Source organism: Physeter macrocephalus, chromosome 2 (genome assembly GCF_002837175.3).
Source record: "Physeter macrocephalus isolate SW-GA chromosome 2, ASM283717v5, whole genome shotgun sequence".
Classification (NCBI taxonomy): Eukaryota; Metazoa; Chordata; class Mammalia; order Artiodactyla; family Physeteridae; genus Physeter; species Physeter macrocephalus.
Genome location: NC_041215.1, coordinates 15,670,933 through 15,690,317, shown reverse-complemented (window position 1 = coordinate 15,690,317; position 19,385 = coordinate 15,670,933). Strand labels below are relative to the sequence as shown.

The following is a 19,385-nucleotide window of genomic DNA, read 5'->3' as shown; positions in this document are numbered from 1 at the left end:
GCACCCTATTGCCCAGTGCAGTCACATGAGTCAGCCCAGTGTGGAAGGGTCCTCAGAATTACACAGAAGGGACATGGGTACAGGAAAGGGAAGAAATGGTACCTATTTTTACAGTTGCCACAAGGCCAGTGTTTATATTGCAAGAATTTCAAATGAGGGAGAATAGCTTTATATAGATACAATTGATATATAAGAAGCTGCACATTCTTAAAATATACAATTTGATAAGTTTTGACCTATATGTACACTTGTGAAACGATTGTCACAGTCAAGGTGGTGAACCCCCAAAAGTTTCCTCGTGTCCCTTTGTAATCCTTCCCCATCATTACCCAGGCAACCAATGAACAGATAAGGTTCTTGTTCTCTGGCGCTTCGATCACTAAGATTTGTTCATCTGTTTATTCAACAAATGTCCGTTGATGCTCTGTTCCAGACCTATGGCCTCCTTCTCCATGCAAGGACTCTTCTGTCTAGAGACCAGTATTTTAGGTCCGTTCTGTTTTGGGCCTTAGGAAAACTAGGGTCTAACCCTTACTTTTTTTTTCCTTCATTTTCCTTTCATTGATTGTTCTGAGTCGTGGTAAATCAGTGGTTCTCATTCAGGAGTGATTTTGTCCCTAAGGGATATTTGGCAATATCTGGAGTTTTTTTTTTTTTTTTTTTCTTGACTGCACTGTGCAATTTTCAGGATCTTAGTTCCTTGACCAGGGGTCGAGTCCTAACCACTGGACCGCCAGGGAATTCCCTATTTTTTTGCTTTTTTTTTTTCTTAATTTATTTAATTAATTTATTTTTGGCTGCGTTGGGTCTTTGTTGCTGCACGCAACTAGAGAAATCTAGTTGTGGTGAGCAGGGGCTTCTCTTTGTCACGGTGCCCGGGCTTCTCATTGCGGTGGGCTTCTCTTGTTGCAGAGCACGGGCTCTAGGCGTGCGGGCTTCAGTAGTTGTGGCATGCAGGCTCTAGAATGCAGGCTCAGTAGTTGTGACACACCGGCTTAGTTGCTCCGCGGCATGTGGGATCTTCCCGGACCAGGGTTCGTGCCCTTGTCCCCTGCATTGGCAGGCGGATTCTTAACCACTGCACCACCAGGGAAGCCCTTTTTACTTTTTTGAATGGGATGTAAGAGTGGCAGAAGCTGCTGGCATCTAGTGGATGAGGCCACAGATGCTGCTAAACATCCTACAATGCATAGGGCAGTACCCGTCCCCCCTTCCAAGAATTATCTGGCCCCAAATTTTAACAGTACCGAGGTTGAAAAACCCTGTGGTAGAATAATAATTTCTATACCTGCAACTAATTGAAAGATGGAGGACAGTCAGATACTGTTCAGGCTTATTAGGATGGTCCTATCTTGGCTTCATCTTACTCCAGTGCCCCAGGTCACCAGGGCCAGAGGTCCCATAGAATGGTTGGAAGCTAAGACATTGCACTGAATAAAGTAATTTTTTTTTTCCATTAGCAATCAGTTTTTATCTCACACTCAGACCTCTCCTGGAGAAGAATGCAGCTGGGCAGTGCTTTGTGGGGTGCAGGATCCTGCCAATAGATATACCTCTTTTTGGTACAGGATAGGGGCACAAATAAATAAATATTGTGTTCATGAATATGGTATCCACTGCTTTTTCAAAATGTGTACATTTGATACTTAACACTGATTTTCTATAATCACCCCAGCAATTATTTACAAATGAAGAATCTGAGGCTGCTTAGAGACAGAGAGTAAATAATAAAGTTAGGATTCAAACATTGGAATCTGCCTGCGTCCAAATCTGGTATTCACCAAGAGGGTTCATCGTTCCTCAAGACAACCCAAGACAGGTTTTAATTCTTTGCTTTCGTTTCAAGAGAATCTCCCCATGGAGCTGAACCAGTATAAAGGATGCTCTGCCCTCCCAGTTCCCTGTTGTAGGGAGTCCTTGTTTGGGGCCATTTCCTGGTCCAATCCTTAGTCTCTAGATCCAGGAAAGTTCTCTCCTGGACTCTACAGATCTGATCTCCAGCACATGGTGCTCCTGGGGCAATTCAGAGGGCTGAGCCTTGCACAGGGCCCCCTCCTACATGACGTCCTTGGTGCCCTAAGTCAGAGCTCTGGGGATTCATTCAGCCTCCTCTAAATCCATAGCCTGATCAACCCTCTCTAGTCAGCTTTTCTACCTGTTCTGCTGATAACGGATCCCTTTGTACCTTCACATGGTGAACATGGACCCACACAGCTCTCATGGATCTTGTGATGGATAACAATTATTGAGTGCTTATACCAGACATTGTTCTGGGCTGTCTTATAAGTGTACCATTTAATCCCCACCAGAACTCTTCAGGAAATATATTATGGGGCATAGAGGCACAGAGAAGTTAAATAACTTGCATGAGGTTGCACTCGTAGTGAATGATGGCGATATTAACCCAGAGCCCTCTTAGCCTCTATGTTCTGCCACCCCTCAAAATATGATAAGTGCTATGGAAACGAATGAATAGGAGGATGGTGGTCAGGGTGGGGCTCTCAGAAGAGCTGACAGTTTTGATTTGAAGCCCAACTTGTGAAAAGGAAACAGGTGTGTGAAGATTTGGGGAAGCATGGGCCAGCCAAGGAAGACAGCGAGTAGATTGCTTTGGACCTTTATTCCAGATCAGATGGATTGACAAAGACCAGAATTCCCCTTCTCTTAAAGTAGGCACTACAATGATTTTCCTAAAGAAGTTTCTTATTAAGTTTCTTATTATCCTCAGTATAGGTCAATAGCCAACACCAAAGCAAGAATCAGTAAGTAAAATCTTATGGAGTGAGGGAGGTTGGTATGAGACAGTCCGAGTAATGGTTTTCAGACCAAGACCAGGGAAAAACATGGTCCAATAGGCATGGTGCTAGAATAACCGAGAGGGTTAAAAGATGAGCCAGTGTGTAAACTTTTGTTGTCACTCTTGTCCTCTTCTCCCCATCTGCATTCCTTGACTTGATTTCTCCTCCCATGATGCTTGTAGGAATCTGTATCCTTGAAATAGTTTGTTTTCATGAGAAGTTTTGTTATTGGTTGGCCATTTTTAAAAAAACTTTTTATTGGAGTATAGTTGATTTACAATGTTGTGTTGGTTTCAGGTGTACAGCAAAGTGAATTAGTTATACATATATCCACTCTTTTTTAGATTTTTTTCCTATATAGAGTTGGCCATTCTTTCTTGGTGGACGGTGAACATTCTGGTGTGCCGCTTCAAGTTTGTCTTTGACTCAGGAATGTTTTCTTCTAGTATATCATAAATGGTATTTATTTTCTATGTCTTCAGGTAACATATTCAGGAACACCAGTTATCAGCACTTGGGATCTCTGTTGCCTGCCCTTAACTTCCATTATCTCACTGAGAGTATGTTCCTCTAGTGAAAAGTCTCCTCAGAGCCCCCTTCAGTTCCTCAGACTGTAGATGAAGGGATTCAGCATGGGGGTGACTACCGTGTACATCACCGAGGCTACTGAACCCTTTCTGGAGGGATGGGCTGTTCCAGAAGTGAGGGAGACCCCAAGGCCTGCACCACAGAACAAGGAGATGACTGAGAGGTGAGACTCACAGATGGAAAAGATTTTATACTTCCCACCAGTAGATGAAATGCCCATTATAGAGGAGATAAGAATAAGAGAAAAGGATCCCAGTCAGGGGAATAACACCCAGCAGGCCAGTTAACAAAATACAGCAGGATGTCATTAACAAGGGCGTCAGAGCAGGTGAGCTTGAGAATCTGAGCAAGTTCACAGAAAAAGTGGGGGATTTCTGTCTCTTTGCAGAAGGACACCCTCAAAACCAAGCTTTGCAACAAAGAATATGTCAGGCAGATCAACCAAGAAAGCAAAAGCAGGAGACCACAAAGGCGAGGGTTCGTGATGACCGTGTAGTATAGGGGGTGACAGATGGCCACGAACCGGTCATAGGCCATCACTGTCAGTAGCAAATTATCTAGCCCAGCAAAGATCATGCAAAAATACATCTGGGTAAGGCAGCCTTTATACGTGATGCCTTTGTTCTGCATCTGGATGTTCACTAACATCTTGGGGACTGTGGTGGTGCTGAAACAGATGTCAGTGAAGGACAGGTTGGAGAGGAAGAAGTACATGGGGGAGTAGAGGTGGGAGTCTGAGATGATGGCCAGGATGGTGAGCAGGTTCCCTATAACACAGACCAGGTACATGGACAGGAACAGCCCAAAGAGGAGGGGCAGCAGGTCCATATCTTCCGAAAGGCTTAGAAGGATGAATTTTGAAATAGCTGTTTGGGTCCCTGTTTCCATATAACTTGTGGAAATTGCCTGGAAAGAGGCAAGAATAATGTTCAAACAATGACAAAACAGGAATGTGCCATACATTTGAAACTCATTCACTCATGAAGTCTTATGTTTTATCTAGCGTTTTCTAGACCAAGATCTCCTCAATAATACCCTCCCTTCCCTGCTTCAACCACTACTACCAGGAACACCTCTTTAAAAATGAATGTCCCACACCATGCAGGGGTGTCTTGCATCTTCCCTGACTCATGACTATTCCTTTGCTGTATAATTCCTGCGAAAGTACCAGCCTCAGGAACATCTCCTTTCTGCCTTGCCATTGTGGTCTCTTCAAGTTCCAGGGAAATGTAGAGAGAAAGAGATCATTGGGAGTTGCAGAATTTAATGATGTTTTATTACCCTCATGCCATTTGCCTTGAAATAATATCTTGAAGCAGACCATTCTCTGTCTCAAGTTTGACTCGGAGAAGGATATTGTGCAAAGATTTTATAGATAATTCCTCCATTATCATATAGTAACTTCTCCATTACTCTCCCAATTTGTCTGTCGTTGTCATAATGACCAATGTAGCATAATACACCCCAATTCCAAAGACCAAATCAGAACTCCCACCATACATTCTAATTGTGCCCTGCATGCTCGTGTTGCAGTTCTTTACATTTCTTTAGGTTGAGAGGACTGTGCCTTTTCTGTTTCATGTTAATTTTGTAACCTAAGCACTTAGTACAGTACTTGGTATATAATAGGTGCTCTATAAATATTTGTTGAATGAATGACAGAAATTGTCAGGGTGTGTAGAGGCAATTCCCTATCATAAAATCTTTTTTAAAATTAATTAATTAATTTTTGGCTGCATTGGGTCTTCGTTGCTGCGCACGGGCTTTCTCTAGTTGCGGCGAACGGGGGCTGCTCTTCATTGTGGTGCGTGTTCTTCTCATTGCGGTGGCTTCCCTTGTTGCAGAGCACAGGCTCTAGGCGCGCAGGCTTCAGTAGTTGTGGCACGTGGGCTCAGTAGTTATGGCTTATGGGCTTAGTTGCTCCACGGCATGTGGGATCTTCCCAGACCAGGGATCCAACCATGTCCCCTGCATTGGCAAGTGGATTCTTAACCACTGCACCACCAGGGAAGTCCCTATCATAAAATCTTTTAACCAAGAACAAGGAGACCATTTATCATGAAGCCTTTTCAATTGAAAATAAAGAGAATGAGAGCCTTCTACCTTTTATGTCCCTCTTTAAAATTAAAAAAAAAAAGTCTTAATTTCTGTTTGAATATTACATCTCTACCACAGGAGGGAATTTCTAAACTAAGAGACAGTTATCCTTAATTTCATATACATTTAAGAAAAAGTTCCTTCCTTTGAGTTGAAATGTGTCTTTTTATAACTTACATGGTTTTAATTCCTCTCTGAAAATCATTTCTCTTTGTCATGATAATATTTAGATATTTGTAGACATCTAAATGATTCTCTGCATCTCCTTATCTTCTGTTTATTCCACAATTATTTGAGTGCCTACTGTCTGCCAGGCAGTGGGTTAGAACTAAGTATAGAAAGGTAAGAGGCATGGCCTCTGCTTTCCTGTAGCGTTGAGTGTTACGGAAATGTTGCTGCCTTTGACTCCTCTGAGGTAATTATTCTGTTTAAGACTCTTATGATCCATCCACTCAAGGAAAGTGATTAGTAGGAGTATTAACTGGTCATACTTAAGGAATATTAACTTAGTTGGAAAGTCAAGAAAGTTTGTAAAAGGAAATGAATGAGGACAGGCAACTTTTAAAACAGTGCAATGGACATAAATACAGAAATATCAGTGGGACAGACTGGACAGTCATGAAACAGATATTAGCCAATATGAGAATTTAGTTTGTAATATAGATATATCACAAATTAACCCATAAAAGATAAATGATATAATAAATGGTGTTTAGGAAACTAGAAAACATTTGAAAAATACCTCAAAATAAATACCTAATAGAAAAGAGAGTGACTGGCAAAACTGAAATCAGAACACTATTAGAAGTGAATACAAATAATGTATTTATATGATTTCATGAAGTGTGCAAGCTTCCTAAGTAGAAAAGCAGTGAAAGGAATCACAAAGGATTAGATCAGTAGTTTAAAAAACATTCAGTAGGGACTTCCCTGGTGGTCCAGAGGTTAAAAATCCACCTTCCTATACATGGGTTTGATCCCTGGTCTGGGAACTAAGATCCCACATGCCTTGGGGCAACTAAGCCTGCGTGCCACAACTACAGGGTAGCCTGCGCGCTGCAACAAAAGATCCCGAATGCTGCAACGAAGATGGCACGTGCTGCAACTAAGACCCGACACAGCCAGATAAATAAATAAATAAATAAATAAAATATATTCAATAAATCATGTGTTTATCAGTAATACCAAATGACATGAGGTAGGGAGGATTTATAAGAAAATATAAAAGTGCAATGACAATATATTAGAAAGCTCTTAAAAACAGTAAGAAAAAAACAAAGAAAAAAATAAAAGGCTAAATACAAGTGGATAAAAACATGAAAAAATGCTCAAGTTCCATACATATATCAATGAAAACCAAAGTAAAGGGACATTTAGATGCTATTTTTGTAGACTTTATTTTTTAGAGTAGTTTTAGTTTACGGAAAAATTGAGCAGAAAGTGGAGTTCCCATGTATTACCCCTCTCCCTGCTGGTCCTTGGTTTTACCTATTATTAACATTTTGCATTGTAGTGAAACATTTGTTATCATTAATGAACCATTATTCATACATTATTATTAACTAAAGTCCATAGTTTACTTCAGAGTTAACTCTTGGTGTTTTACTGTTTTATGGGTTTTGTCAAATACATAATATTATTTATCCACCATTATAGTATCATACAGACTACCCTAAAAATCCCCTGTGCTCCATGTAATCTTTCCCCTTTCCAACCACCAGCAACCACTGATCTTCTTACTGTCTCTGTAGTTTTGCCTTTTCTAGAATGGCATATGGTTTGAATTGTGTAACCTTTTAAGACTGATTTCTTTTACTTACATATGCATTTACAGTTCTTCCATGTCCTTTGATGGCTTGATAGCTCACTCCCTACTATTCCTAAATAATATTTAATTGTCTGGGTGTTACCACAGTTTGTTTGCTGAAGAACATCTTGGTTCCTTCCAGTTTTGGTCACTTATGAATAAAGCTACATAAAATTTGTATAAGTTTTTGTGTGGACATAAGTTTACAACTCACTTGGGTCAATACTAGGAACACAACTTCTGGGTAATATGGCAAGACTATGTTTCCATTTAAAGAAATAGCAAACAAAAACAACCAGCACGAAATTTAATGAGACTATCAAATGTTGGTCATAATAAGTGAAATTGGCATGACTGTGTTTGAAAAGATGCCTTTCGGCTAAGCTGTTCTAGAAATCAAGTTAGTAAGTACTTGGAACCTTCCAAATGTGTATATGCATTGGGAGCCCTCTATTTTAATTGTAAGAAAATAAGGTTATCAGATTGGTCCCAAAAGATTTAGGTATGAGACTGTTGCAACATTACTTTTTTTTTTTAACATCTTTATTGAGGTATAATTGCTTTACAGTGATGTGTTAGTTTCTGCTTGCAACATTACTTCTTATGTTATGGTACTTTTATTTTATTTTATTGAACAGAATGGATGAATGAATGATTTTCTTTTTGGCCATGCCGTGTGGCATGTGGGATCTTAGTTCCCCAACCAGGAATCGAACCCATGCCCCCTGCGTTGGGAGTGTGGAGTCTTAACCACTAGACCACCAGGGAAATCCATTGTGGTATTTTAGAATGTACTGTGGAGTATTGCTGTTACAGTACAGGCATACCTCATTTTATTGTGCTTCACAGATTAACTAAGTCTATTTAGAGACGCTGTATTACCAACAACATTTGCTCACTTCATGTCTCTGTCACATTTTGGTAATTCTCACAATGTCTCAAACTTTTTATTATACTTGTTATATTGTACTTTACTTATACTTGTTTATTATCAGTGATCTTTGATGTTACTACTATTACTCACTGAAGGCTCAGATGATGGTTAGCATTTTTTAGCAATAAAGTATTTTTTAGTTAAGGTTATACACATTGTTATTTTAGACAATGCTATTGCACACTTAATAGACTACAGTCTAGTGTAAACATAACTTTTATATGCACTGGGAAACCAAAAAAAATTCGTGTGACTCACTATTGTGCTGTTCGCTTTGTTGTGGTGGTCTGGAACCAAACACAATATCTCAGGGGTCGGCCTTCTATAATGTTTATAGAACATTACTGTTAGAGTACAGATCTTCCTTGACTTGTAAAGGGGTTATGTCCTGATAAACCCATTGTAAATTGAAAATATCATTAAGTTGAAAACACATTTAATACACCTAACCTACCCAACATCATAGCTTAGCCTAGCCTACCTTAAACGTGCTCGGAACACTCACATTAGCCTACAGTTGGGCAAAATCATCTAACACAAAACCCATTTTTAAATTGAAGTATAGTTAATTTACAATGTTGTGTTCGTTTCAAGTGTACAGCAAAGTGATTCAGTTATATATATATGTAAAGAATATATTATTTTCCATTAGAGGATATTACAAGATATTGAGTATAGTTCCCACAAAGCCTGTTTTATAATAAAATGTTGATTCACTCATACAGTTTATGGAGTACTGTACTGGAAGTGAACAACAGAATGGTTGTATGGGTGCAGAATGGTTGTAAGTGCATCGGTTGTTTACTCTCCTGATTGCCTGGCTGACTGGGAGCTGCAGTGGCTGCCACTGTCCAGCATCATGAGAGAGGATCTACCACAGGTCACGAGCCTGGGAAAAGAGCAACAATCATAATTTATAGTACGGTTTCTACTGAATGCTAATCGCTTTCACTTCATTATAAAGTCAAAAATAGTAAAGTTAAACCACTGTAAGTCAGGGACTATCTGAATACTGTTTGGAGTATTGCTGTTAGCGTATAATGTTTATAGAGTTGAAATGTTTGAACAAACAAAATGGGATGGTTGAGAACACTAACATGACAAAGAGTCCATATTATAATCGTAAATGGGGAGAATAGGACAGAAAGCCATTCATTTAGAACAATAGCAATTTGGAGATGAACTGTGACTAGAAACAAATTCACCAGAATGTCCACATTGATTATATCTATGGGATTATGGGTGCCTACTTTCTTTGGATTTTGTTTCTTCCTATTCTACATTTTTTAAAAATTCTTTTATTTTTTGGCCGCCCCACATGGCATGCCGGATCTTAGTTCTGCAACCAGGGATTGAACCCATGCTCCCTGCAGTGGAAGCACAGAGTCTTAACCACTGGACCACCAGGAAAGTCCCTACATTTTCTTAATTTTCCACAATGAGAATATATTATTGATACTTTGTGATCAGAAAAAATTATTTATAGAGAACTATATTCATATCTTGGAACAAATTTCAGGATGGCCTTTCCATTCTCCCTGTTCCTACGGGGTAGGTCAGGTATAGCCCCCTCAACAAAAGATAATTTATCATGAGCCGTTATTCTAGGCTGAGAGGGAATAGTGGTTGGAAGAGGAAAAAAAAGGGAAAGCAGGAGTAAAACAAAAATATAAAGATGAAAATAAGGTGAAGGGAGTTCCCTGGTGGTGCAGTGGTTAAGAATCCGCCTGCCAACGCAAGGGACATGGGTTTGTGCCCTGGTCCGGGAAGATCCCACATGCCGCGAAGCAGCTAAGCTTGTGCACCACAACTACTGAGCCTGCGCTCTAGAGCTTGCAAGGCACAACTACTGAGACCATGTGCCACAACTACTGAAGGCTGCACACCCAGAGCCCGTGCTCCGCAACAAGAGAAGCCACTGCAATGAGAAGCCCCTACACCACATCGAAGAGTAGCCCCTGCTCGCCGCAACTAGAGAAAGCCCATGCACAGCAACGAAGACCCAACGCAGCCAAAAATAAATAAATTTTTTTTAAAAAAGAAAACATGAAGAAACTGTGTAATAAGTCGGGATTCTCCAGAGAAACAGAACCAGCAGGGGATGTGTGTGTATCTGTGTGTGTGTGTAAAGAGATTATTATAAGGAATTAACTAACACAATTACGGAGTCTGACGAGTCCCAAGGTCTGCAGTTGGCAGGCTAGAGACCCAGGAGAACTAAGGTATAGTTGTTACCTGAGCCCAAAGGCCTAGGAACCAGGAGAGCTGATGGTATAGTTCCAGTCTGAAAGCTGGCAGATTTGAGACCCAGGAAGATATTTTAGTTCCAGCCTGAAAGCTGGGAAAAAAGAAGAAGTTGCAGGCTGAAGGCCATCAGGGAGAAGGAATTCTCTCTTACTCAGCCTTTTTGTTCTATTCATGCCTTCAACTGATCAGATGAGGCCCACCCACATTAGGGAGGGCAATCTTCTTTCCTCAGTTTACAGATTCAAATGTTAATCTCATCCAGAAACATCATGGACACACCCTGGATAATGTGACCAAATATTTACCATCACAGAATTGTATAGGTTATAATTGGTGTGTTCGTTTCAAAGGTAACAGCTTGCAGAACTAAAAGATCTCCACCTGGCTGCAATGATAATGAGGGATTGCAAACTGGGTAACATCCAGTAGTGGGAGGCAGACGTTGATGACTCGAGCAGAGAATTGGAGATATTTGCTTTGATTTTGAATACTTGGTGGTGGTGGTAGTGGTATGTATACAGCATACAGAATAAAATATCTGTATGGGAGGAATATAATCAGACTGCGTGACAGATGCAGGTTTATTGCTTCAGGACTCCATGGATCATAGGCAGACAAGCGAGAGGAACTTTGTCAGTGGGAACATCTGAGACTCAGACATGCAGTAGGATATGAAGCCAGGACTGAGTGAGGAAGGCTATTGCTACAATACTGATTTATAAAGCACATGGACATACAGAGATTGCTATTTCGGGAGAGTCTGACTGCCTTTGGTATCCAGATGTCAACAGAAACGGCCACTGGACACTTTGTTCACTCACCAATGCTGCTTTAATTCAGGTCCGCATAACCTCTCCACTGGGCTACAGACTGGCATCCTTCTAAGTTCATCCTGCAGGGGATGTCACAATAGTTCAGTCTCATCATTGTATGCATTTTAAAAATCATTCAGTGGCTCCATATCCTCCAGGAGAAAGCCCAAATGCCAATGTCCTCCACGATCTGGTCCCTGTCTTATTACTCCAGCTTTGTCTCCCACACTCCCACGCTCCTCATGTATTCCAATCCATCCTTTGAATTAAGGGGAAAATTACCCAAAACTTTTCAATGAGGCAAAAGGATGCCTACATTTCTTTTCAATATCATGCTGAAGTATTGTCTGATAGGCCTGCCTAATTCTCTCATTTTGGGGGCAGTTGTTCCTTTGTTCCGTACCTAGACTCTGTGAAGTTAGTGTTAACTTATAGGAGATTAGTAAATTGCAAGCAGTTTTTGTCCAGTGGAATGCAAATTATTTCTGTTCATCTAAAAATATTACCCCAAAGGTTATGTTTTATTGCCCTGTGAGACTTCTCTATCTGATAGAAAATATAACTCCAAGGGCTAAGGTTTCATTTTTTTTTTTTTTTTTTTTTTGCGTTACGCGGGCCTCTCACTGTTGTGGCCTCTCCCGTTGCGGAGCACAGGCTCCGGACGCGCAGGTTCAGCGGCCATGGCTCACGGGCCCAGTCGCTCCGCGGCATGTGGGATCTTCCCGGACCGGGGCACGAACCCGCGTCCCCTGCATCGGCAGGCGAACTCTCAACCACTGCGCCACCAGGGAAGCCCCATTTTTCTGTATTTTTGTATCTAACTTGAAAAACTAAATCCATCATTCCTGACAAAATAAATCCCTGTTCCTCAAATGCTCTTCAAACTAGCTTTACTCACCTGGCTCCCTCATTAATAAATGTCCTTGTCATACGCTCACTATATATTTGTAGGAGAGTCACATTTTTATCTATTGGAATATAATACTTTGACATTAGATACTCAACTACTCAACATCTTATAATTCTAAGAACATCCTATGCAATTTCATAGCTCTGGACCTTTGCACTTACCAGCTGCTCTCACTGGGTGAGTCCTCTCTCACCTGGAAAAGTCCTATGCTCCCTTCCATACTTGGTCCTGAAATCTTCATTGGCATCCCCAGGCAGTGATGAGCACACTCTCTTTGGACCTCCCCGTACCTTGTGGAAACTGGACCACACCTGGGACAAGCTATCACACTGCATGCACCTGTTCATTTCTTGGTTTTGCATCCACCCAGGAGAGCAATACATTATAGTTCCCTCTTTATGTGCAGTACCTAGCTCAGTGTTAGGCATAGGGGAGAAGCTCTGTAGATGGAGAAATGTCCCCCTGAAGAAAAAAATGGGGGGAAGGATATTCACGTGGGTGTAGAGTGGGTTATGAGGGGGAAGCCCAGAATTGAGGGACAACGAAAGGAGAGCTGACCTAGAGATAGAGGTAAGAGAACATAGACTGTAGACTGGGGCTTGGAGAGCCCTTTCCAGGGCTGGAGACTTTTTCTTGGTTTTGGTGGGCTTCTCTTCCCCCTACATCCCTGCCTATATGCCGGGAAAGCATGCAAGGAAAAGATTTGGCTCCTTCTTACCTCTTTGCCACAGCAGTTTCTAAGCAACATGAGGTCCTCACAGTGGAATTTCTGAAGGTCTGGGCTCTATGATCTTTGCTTCTCCCAACGGAGGACAAATAAGGACAGAGATCAGAGACAAAGAGCTGAGTCTGGGACTCAGGGCCAGACTGATACCTGGTGTGGCACAAGGGCGTTTTCTCCTGGTATGGGAGAGGTGAGCCAGAGGAGAAGAAAACAAGAGGATTACCTAGGGCTGAATCCCCTCACTTCCCATTAAATAATTTGCTGCTTTGACTGTTTCTAGAGAGTTTCCCCCTCGAGGGTCAGGGGAATGATCTGCTCTGCTATGTCTACCCACTGCGAGCAGCGTTGGAGCCACCTGTGAGCCCTCACCTCATCTCCACGTCCTCCAGCCCCACACCTCAGCCCTCATTACACCCTTTTCTTCCTAAACCACTTCTTCTCCTCTTGGTTGTGGCCTCCAGGGTACCCAGCTTCCCTTAGGGAACGTCTTACTGCATCTCCAGTTTCTTTACAAGTCTAAAGATTAAGAAACATCTTTGGTTAAGTCTTGCTCAAGATCCCTGGGACACCTGTGAACCTTGCTTTGGAACAAATATCAAAGCAGTGGAGAGGAGGGCAAGCTTTCCAAAGAGTCACCTGAGTGACAAGGCAATGATCTTGACCATGCCCAGGCCCTAATGGGCATGAGGTACCTTGACCATGAGTGCTGGAATGAGCCTGAGGTCAGGAGTACCTGAATGATGGGGATGTCAGGACCTTCAAAGAGCCCTTTGCTAATCTGCTTTGCAGTCAGCCTAGCAGATGTTCCCTTGTTCATTCAACATGTAAACCCTTTTTGAGCACCTTCCATTTTGATCCGAGTGATAAACAGGTCAGATAAGGACCCTCCCCTCATGGGATTTCCTTCTAGTTGTGGGTGAGGTTATGCAAGGGGACAAAGGATAAATAAACAGGTAAATAGATAATGATGCATATGATTAAAATAAAATAGGGCTATGTGCTGGAGCAAGCCTGGGGGCTTCTCAGAGGAGGTGACATTTGGAGATAAGACGGAAATGTTGAGAAAAGGCCAACCAAGCAGAAGGGGAGTGGAAAAGTATACCTGGCACTCGTGGGAGAGGAAAGCTCACGTGCAAAGGCCGTGAAACAGGAACTGGTTTGATATATTTGAATCACAGGCCTGTGTTTCAGAAGGCAACGTGGAAAATAGTGTGAGATGGGTGTGGTCAAAAGTCAGGGCCCTGGTCATTCAGGGCTTTATAGACCCATGTGAGGAATTAGGGTTTTAATGTAAGAGAGATGGGAAGCCACTGGAAGGCTTTGTAGCAAAAATGATGTGATGTGATGTGATGTCCTTTTCTGATTTTCTAAGTTTGCTCTAGCTGCTGTGTTGAGATTGGGCTGTAAGCGGGCCAGACTGTAGTTAGAGAGACCAATGAAGAGACACAGAGACCATCTTGGGAAGCAATGGAAACAATCATTATTACTACTTAGGAGATTTTTATTCTGATCTGTCCATCTGTCTTACGTATTTTCAGTTAGTTTAATTCTGACCTGAGCATCCCAAAGGGAACACAATAAAATTTCCAAGGCTATGAAAGGCCTAGACCCCAGGAAAATGCCAGCCACCTAGACAAAAAGATGGGAGTGCCAGCAAGCCAGCCTGTGCCTGTCACCCCATAGTAGCCTTTCTCTTCCTCCCAGGTCTGATATCAGGTTTTCAGAATGGGAAACAAAGCACCTTTAGAGAGGTCCACTGGGTTTGTGTGGGCCTGGAGGTTCACTGCATATTCCTAAATTGGGGTTCTGAGGTATGTGGGGTAGATGAGATGGAGTGTCAGGGGCAGTGTTTCCTCCTCATCAGGACAAACAGGACAGTTGGGACAGAGATGCTAGGGCACCAATATGCAAGGTATCTGCTCCGAGGACTTTAGAGTTTATGTTCTTGGTTTTGATAGGGATCCAAGGAGTCTCCCTCAGAGTTCTGCTTTTCTCCGCCACGTGTTTGAGCTCCCATAGGCATCTTGCCTACTAGAGCAGGAAATGGGTGCCTCTAAAGTGTCCCCTAAGTGCTCCAAAAAGATTGTGAAAGTGGTGATTAGAATGAGGACAAGGAGGACTGAATCTTTTTTTTTTTTTGCGGTACGCGGGCCTCTCACTGCTGTGGCCTCTCCCGTTGCGGAGCACAGTCTCTGGACGCGCAGGTTCAGCGGCCATGGCTCATGGGCCCAGCCGCTCTGCGGCATGTGGGATCTTCCCGGACCGGGGCACGAACCCGTGTCCCCTGCATCGGCAGGCGGACTCTCAACCACTGCGCCACCAGGGAAGCCCAGGACTGAATCTTGATAGAGGGTGTCCTAAGTGCCAGGCTCTGAGCTATGCAGCTTGTTTCATTTCATCAGCACAATCACCCTCAAAATCTAGGTGCACCCCTTATTATTATTATTATTAATTTTTGTTGGAGTAGAGTTGCTTTACAATGTTGTGTTAGTTTCTGCTGTGCAGCAAAGTAAATCAGTTATACATATATATATATCCACTCTTTTTTAGATTTCCTTCCCATTTAGGTCACCAAAGAGCACTGAGTAGGATTCCCTGTGCTATACAGTAGGTTCTCATTAGTTATCTGTTTTATACCCAGTAGTGTATATATGTCAATCCCAATCTCCAGATTCGTCCCACTCTCCCTGCCCCCCTTGGTAACCATAAGTTTGTTCTCTACATCTGTGACTCTATTTCTGCTTTGCAAATAAGTTCATCTGTACCAGTTTTCTAGATTCCACATATAAGCGATATTATACCATATTTGTTTTGCTGCTTTACTATTATTTTATAGAAGAGAGAAGGAGCATAGAATTTTTATGTAATTTGTACAGGTCATGAAGTAGAAAGGTGTGAAGCCAAGTTTAAATCGGGCAGTCTGACTCTCAACACAGGGCAGCTGGCCACTATTCTCCCCCTGTCAACCCAACTAGCCGTTTCACTCCCCTGGACAAGCCAGGAAGAGATCACCTGCTCACTCTGGGCTCCCTTTAGGGGTGCCTGGTAGACCACGGTGGAGAGCAGTGGATGGCACCTGCTGCAACAACTAAGGAGGACATACGGCTGTGATCACAGGCAGAGAGCACGGAAAGCGTTGGCACACGATAGTTTAGGGCAAAGGCCCTGCTCCTGGATAGCCCTCCAGCTGTCCACTTCCTTCTCCATTCGTGTAATCAGTCCATGCAATCTCAAAAGGAGACGTAGAGTCAGCCAACATTTAAGATGTCCAGGCTACACAGAACCACACAATCTGACAAGTCTCAGAATTCTTCCTCCTGGGCCTCTCAGAAGATCCAGAACTGCAGCCCTTCCCTCTGGGCTGTTCCTGTCCATGTACCGGGTCACTGTGCTGGGGAATCTTCTCATCATCCTGGACATCATCTCTGACCTCCACCTCCACACCCCCATGCACTTCTTCCTCTCCAACCTGTCCTTGGATGACATTGTCCTTGGCGCCACCATCTCCAAGGTGATTGTGGACATCCAAACTCACAGCAGAGTCATCTCCTATGTGAGCTGCTTCACTCGGATGTCTATTTTTTAGCCTTTTTGGAGACATGGAGGCTATACTCCTGAATATGATGGCATATGATCAGTTTGTGGCCATGTGTCATCCACTACACTAACCAGTCATCGTGAATTCATGCCCCTGTTGCTTCTTAGTTTGGGTGTCTTTTCTTGTCAGCCTTTTGCAATCCCAGCTGCACCATTTGATGGTGTTACAACTTACCTGCCTCAAGAATGTGGAAATTTATCCTCTCTATTATTGTGATCATTCCCAACTCCTCAACCTTGCCTGTTCTGACACCTTCACCAAATAACATAGTCATGTATTTTGTTGGCACTATCTCTGGATTATTCCCAATCTCAGGGACCTTTTACTCTACTATAAAATTGTAAAATTGTTTCTTCCATTCTGAGAGTCCCCTCATCCGGTGGGAGGTATGAAGCCTTCACCAGCTGTGGCTCTCACCTGTCAGTTGTTTGCTTATCCTCCTCCCCCATCCCCTGGAAACCTCTAATCTTTCTGTCTCTATGACTCTGATTATGCTAGGGACCTCATATAAATGCAATCATACCATAGTTTTCCTTTTGCGACAAGTTTCTTTCACTCAGCGTATCTTCACGTTTTATCCATGGTGTAGCAGATGTCAGAGTGTCCTTCTTTTTTAAGGCTGAATAGTATTCCATTGTATGGATGGATGGACCACGAACTTCTGAGGATGGACATGAGGGTTGTTTCCACCTTTTGACTGTTGTGATTGGTGCTGCGATGAACATAGTTGGATGAGCATCTATCTGTTCAAGTCCCTGCTATCAGTTCTTTTGGTTACACACGTAGGAGTAGAATTGCTGGCTCATACAGTAATTCTACACTTAGCTTTTTGAGGAACCACCAAACAACAGCTGCATCATTTTACATTCCCACCAACAGTGCACTAGGGTTGCATTTTCTCCACACCCTTGCCAACGCTTGTTATTTTCGAGTTTTGGGGTTTTTAAAAAAATTGTAGCCACCCTAACAAGTGTGAATGCACACACCTTTTAACGCAGCAATTCTACTTTGGGGAATTTATCTTTAACCTCTTCCAGAACTTGCTTTTGTTAGTTCATTACACATCCTGGCCATCCTTCCATGTCATGCATGTAATTCTCGCCCTCTTGTTGATGCCTGTGCTATTTCCTAAGAAGGATGGACCTGGGGTTAACTATTGTTTCCTCATGGACAGTTACACTGATTTCAATTTTTAGACATTGCCACATTGCAACAAATATATGCTTCATGGGAATACTCCAAGAAACACAGTTCATAAATCCTTCCAAAAACCCAGCTTCTTTCACTCCTTAATTTGCTAAGCACCCCCGAAAGACTGGAGTCTGTGGGCTGTTTGCTTTCAGACCGTGCTTACGTGAGAGCGCCTGCACAGTCGGTAGGTCTCTGCAAACTCTTCCCCCAAATAATAGAGCTTTGGTGGCTGGACCTAAATTTCTGAACATTTCTGCAAAGTGGATAGAGGTCGTTTCACGCTCGTGTTTAGTTTCAAACTGTGATTTCCCCAGAGACCCTATGCCTGGGCGGTAATGAGCAGGCAGCAGCTGACCTCATCCGGTGGAAAAAGAATGGCCAGCCAGCCTCTCAGCTGCTGTTCCATTGATGAACTCCCAGTTTCATCTGGTGTTCTACATTTCACTATGCAAAATTTAAGAGATGCAACACTATGAAGACCCACACAACAGATACCCACATACCCACCCCCCAGCTTTTCCAAGACAGCTCAAGTCTCCAGCCCGCCCCTCCCCAGTTTCCTGCCCTGGATCCCACCAGAGGCCAGAGACAGTGGCTGTCTGTCATGAATCTGGTGTTTTAGTATGCCCTGACTCGCCTGTATATCATCACAGAGAATTGGGTTTTGCTGGTTTTTAGATTTTATTTTGTTTGCTCTTTCTTTAAAATTGAAGTATAGTTGACTTACAATGCTTCGTGTACATCAAAGTGATTCAGTTATATGTATATATCAGTATCTTATTTTCCATGGCATGACTGTAGCCTGTGTGGTGTCTTTGGTTTCCACGGGACCGATCCTGGCGAGCAGGAAGGCTCCTGTTGACCCATGTATGGGTTTGCTGAGCCCACTCTGTCCTTCTACACGTGTTTTTTTCGACACCCTGAAATTTCCAGCAGTCAACCATGCCCTATGCAAACAGGGAGTTTTATTTCTTCCTTCCTGATCAATCTGCTTTTTCTTGCCTTATGGAAGCACAAGGCTGACCCGAAAGGTATGGACAGAGCCGACTCCTGGTCCTTCTCCAGCCCCAGGGGAAAGGCTTGTGTGTCTGGTCAGGAGGGGCATCAGCCGGTGGGCGGGCGGTGAGCTGGGACCCACCACGCACGCAGTTCAAAGAGACCTCAGACATGGCATCAAGTGTGATTTACGGCAGGGGGTTGGTCCTTATCTGCAGTGATAATGGTGCGGCTGTCTCCACCGATGGGAACAGACGGTGAAATCGGATGTGGCACCACGGGACCAGGTTACTCAGCCTTGACGGCCAGAGTGAGAGACCTGGGTTCAGTCCAGAAGCTGGTGGAGCTCAAGACAGACGGAGAGATGGACGGAAAGACAGACAGATGGCGAGAGACAGAGTCAGAGACAGATGGAGAGAGATAGATGGCTGGAGACAGGAGATGTGGTGGCAGAAGGACTCTTCTTTTGTGACTCGTCTCTTTGGAGTGTGACCTGGGGTGGGACTTGTACCGACCGGCCGCAGCTGAGCCTCTGGGCGTGGGGCTCGAGTGCTGGGGGCCCAGGCCGGTCCTAGCTGTGTCTCAGCACATCTGAGGCGCCAGGTTCCTGGACTCTCACCAGGACCACGGTAGGTGCCACATGGTGACTGGGAGGGTGACACACTCACCTCAGAGCTCCAGGG

At 43.2% G+C, this 19,385-nt stretch overlaps 1 protein-coding gene and 1 pseudogene across 1 annotated transcript; one reads left to right on the top strand and one right to left on the bottom strand.

The window, feature by feature from the left end:
- Positions 1–786: 786 nt before the first annotated feature.
- LOC102993155 (olfactory receptor 7A17-like) lies at positions 787–7,431 on the bottom strand. Its single transcript, XM_055080706.1, is given in 3 exon segments — positions 787–3,622; positions 3,624–3,667; positions 3,669–7,431. Coding segments are annotated over 3 exon segments (951 nt in total). The 5' UTR covers positions 4,350–7,431; the 3' UTR covers positions 787–3,396.
- Positions 7,432–13,594: 6,163 nt separating this feature from the next.
- Positions 13,595–18,182, top strand: LOC102994261 (olfactory receptor 7E24-like; annotated as a pseudogene).
- The last annotated feature ends 1,203 nt before the right edge of the window (positions 18,183–19,385 follow it).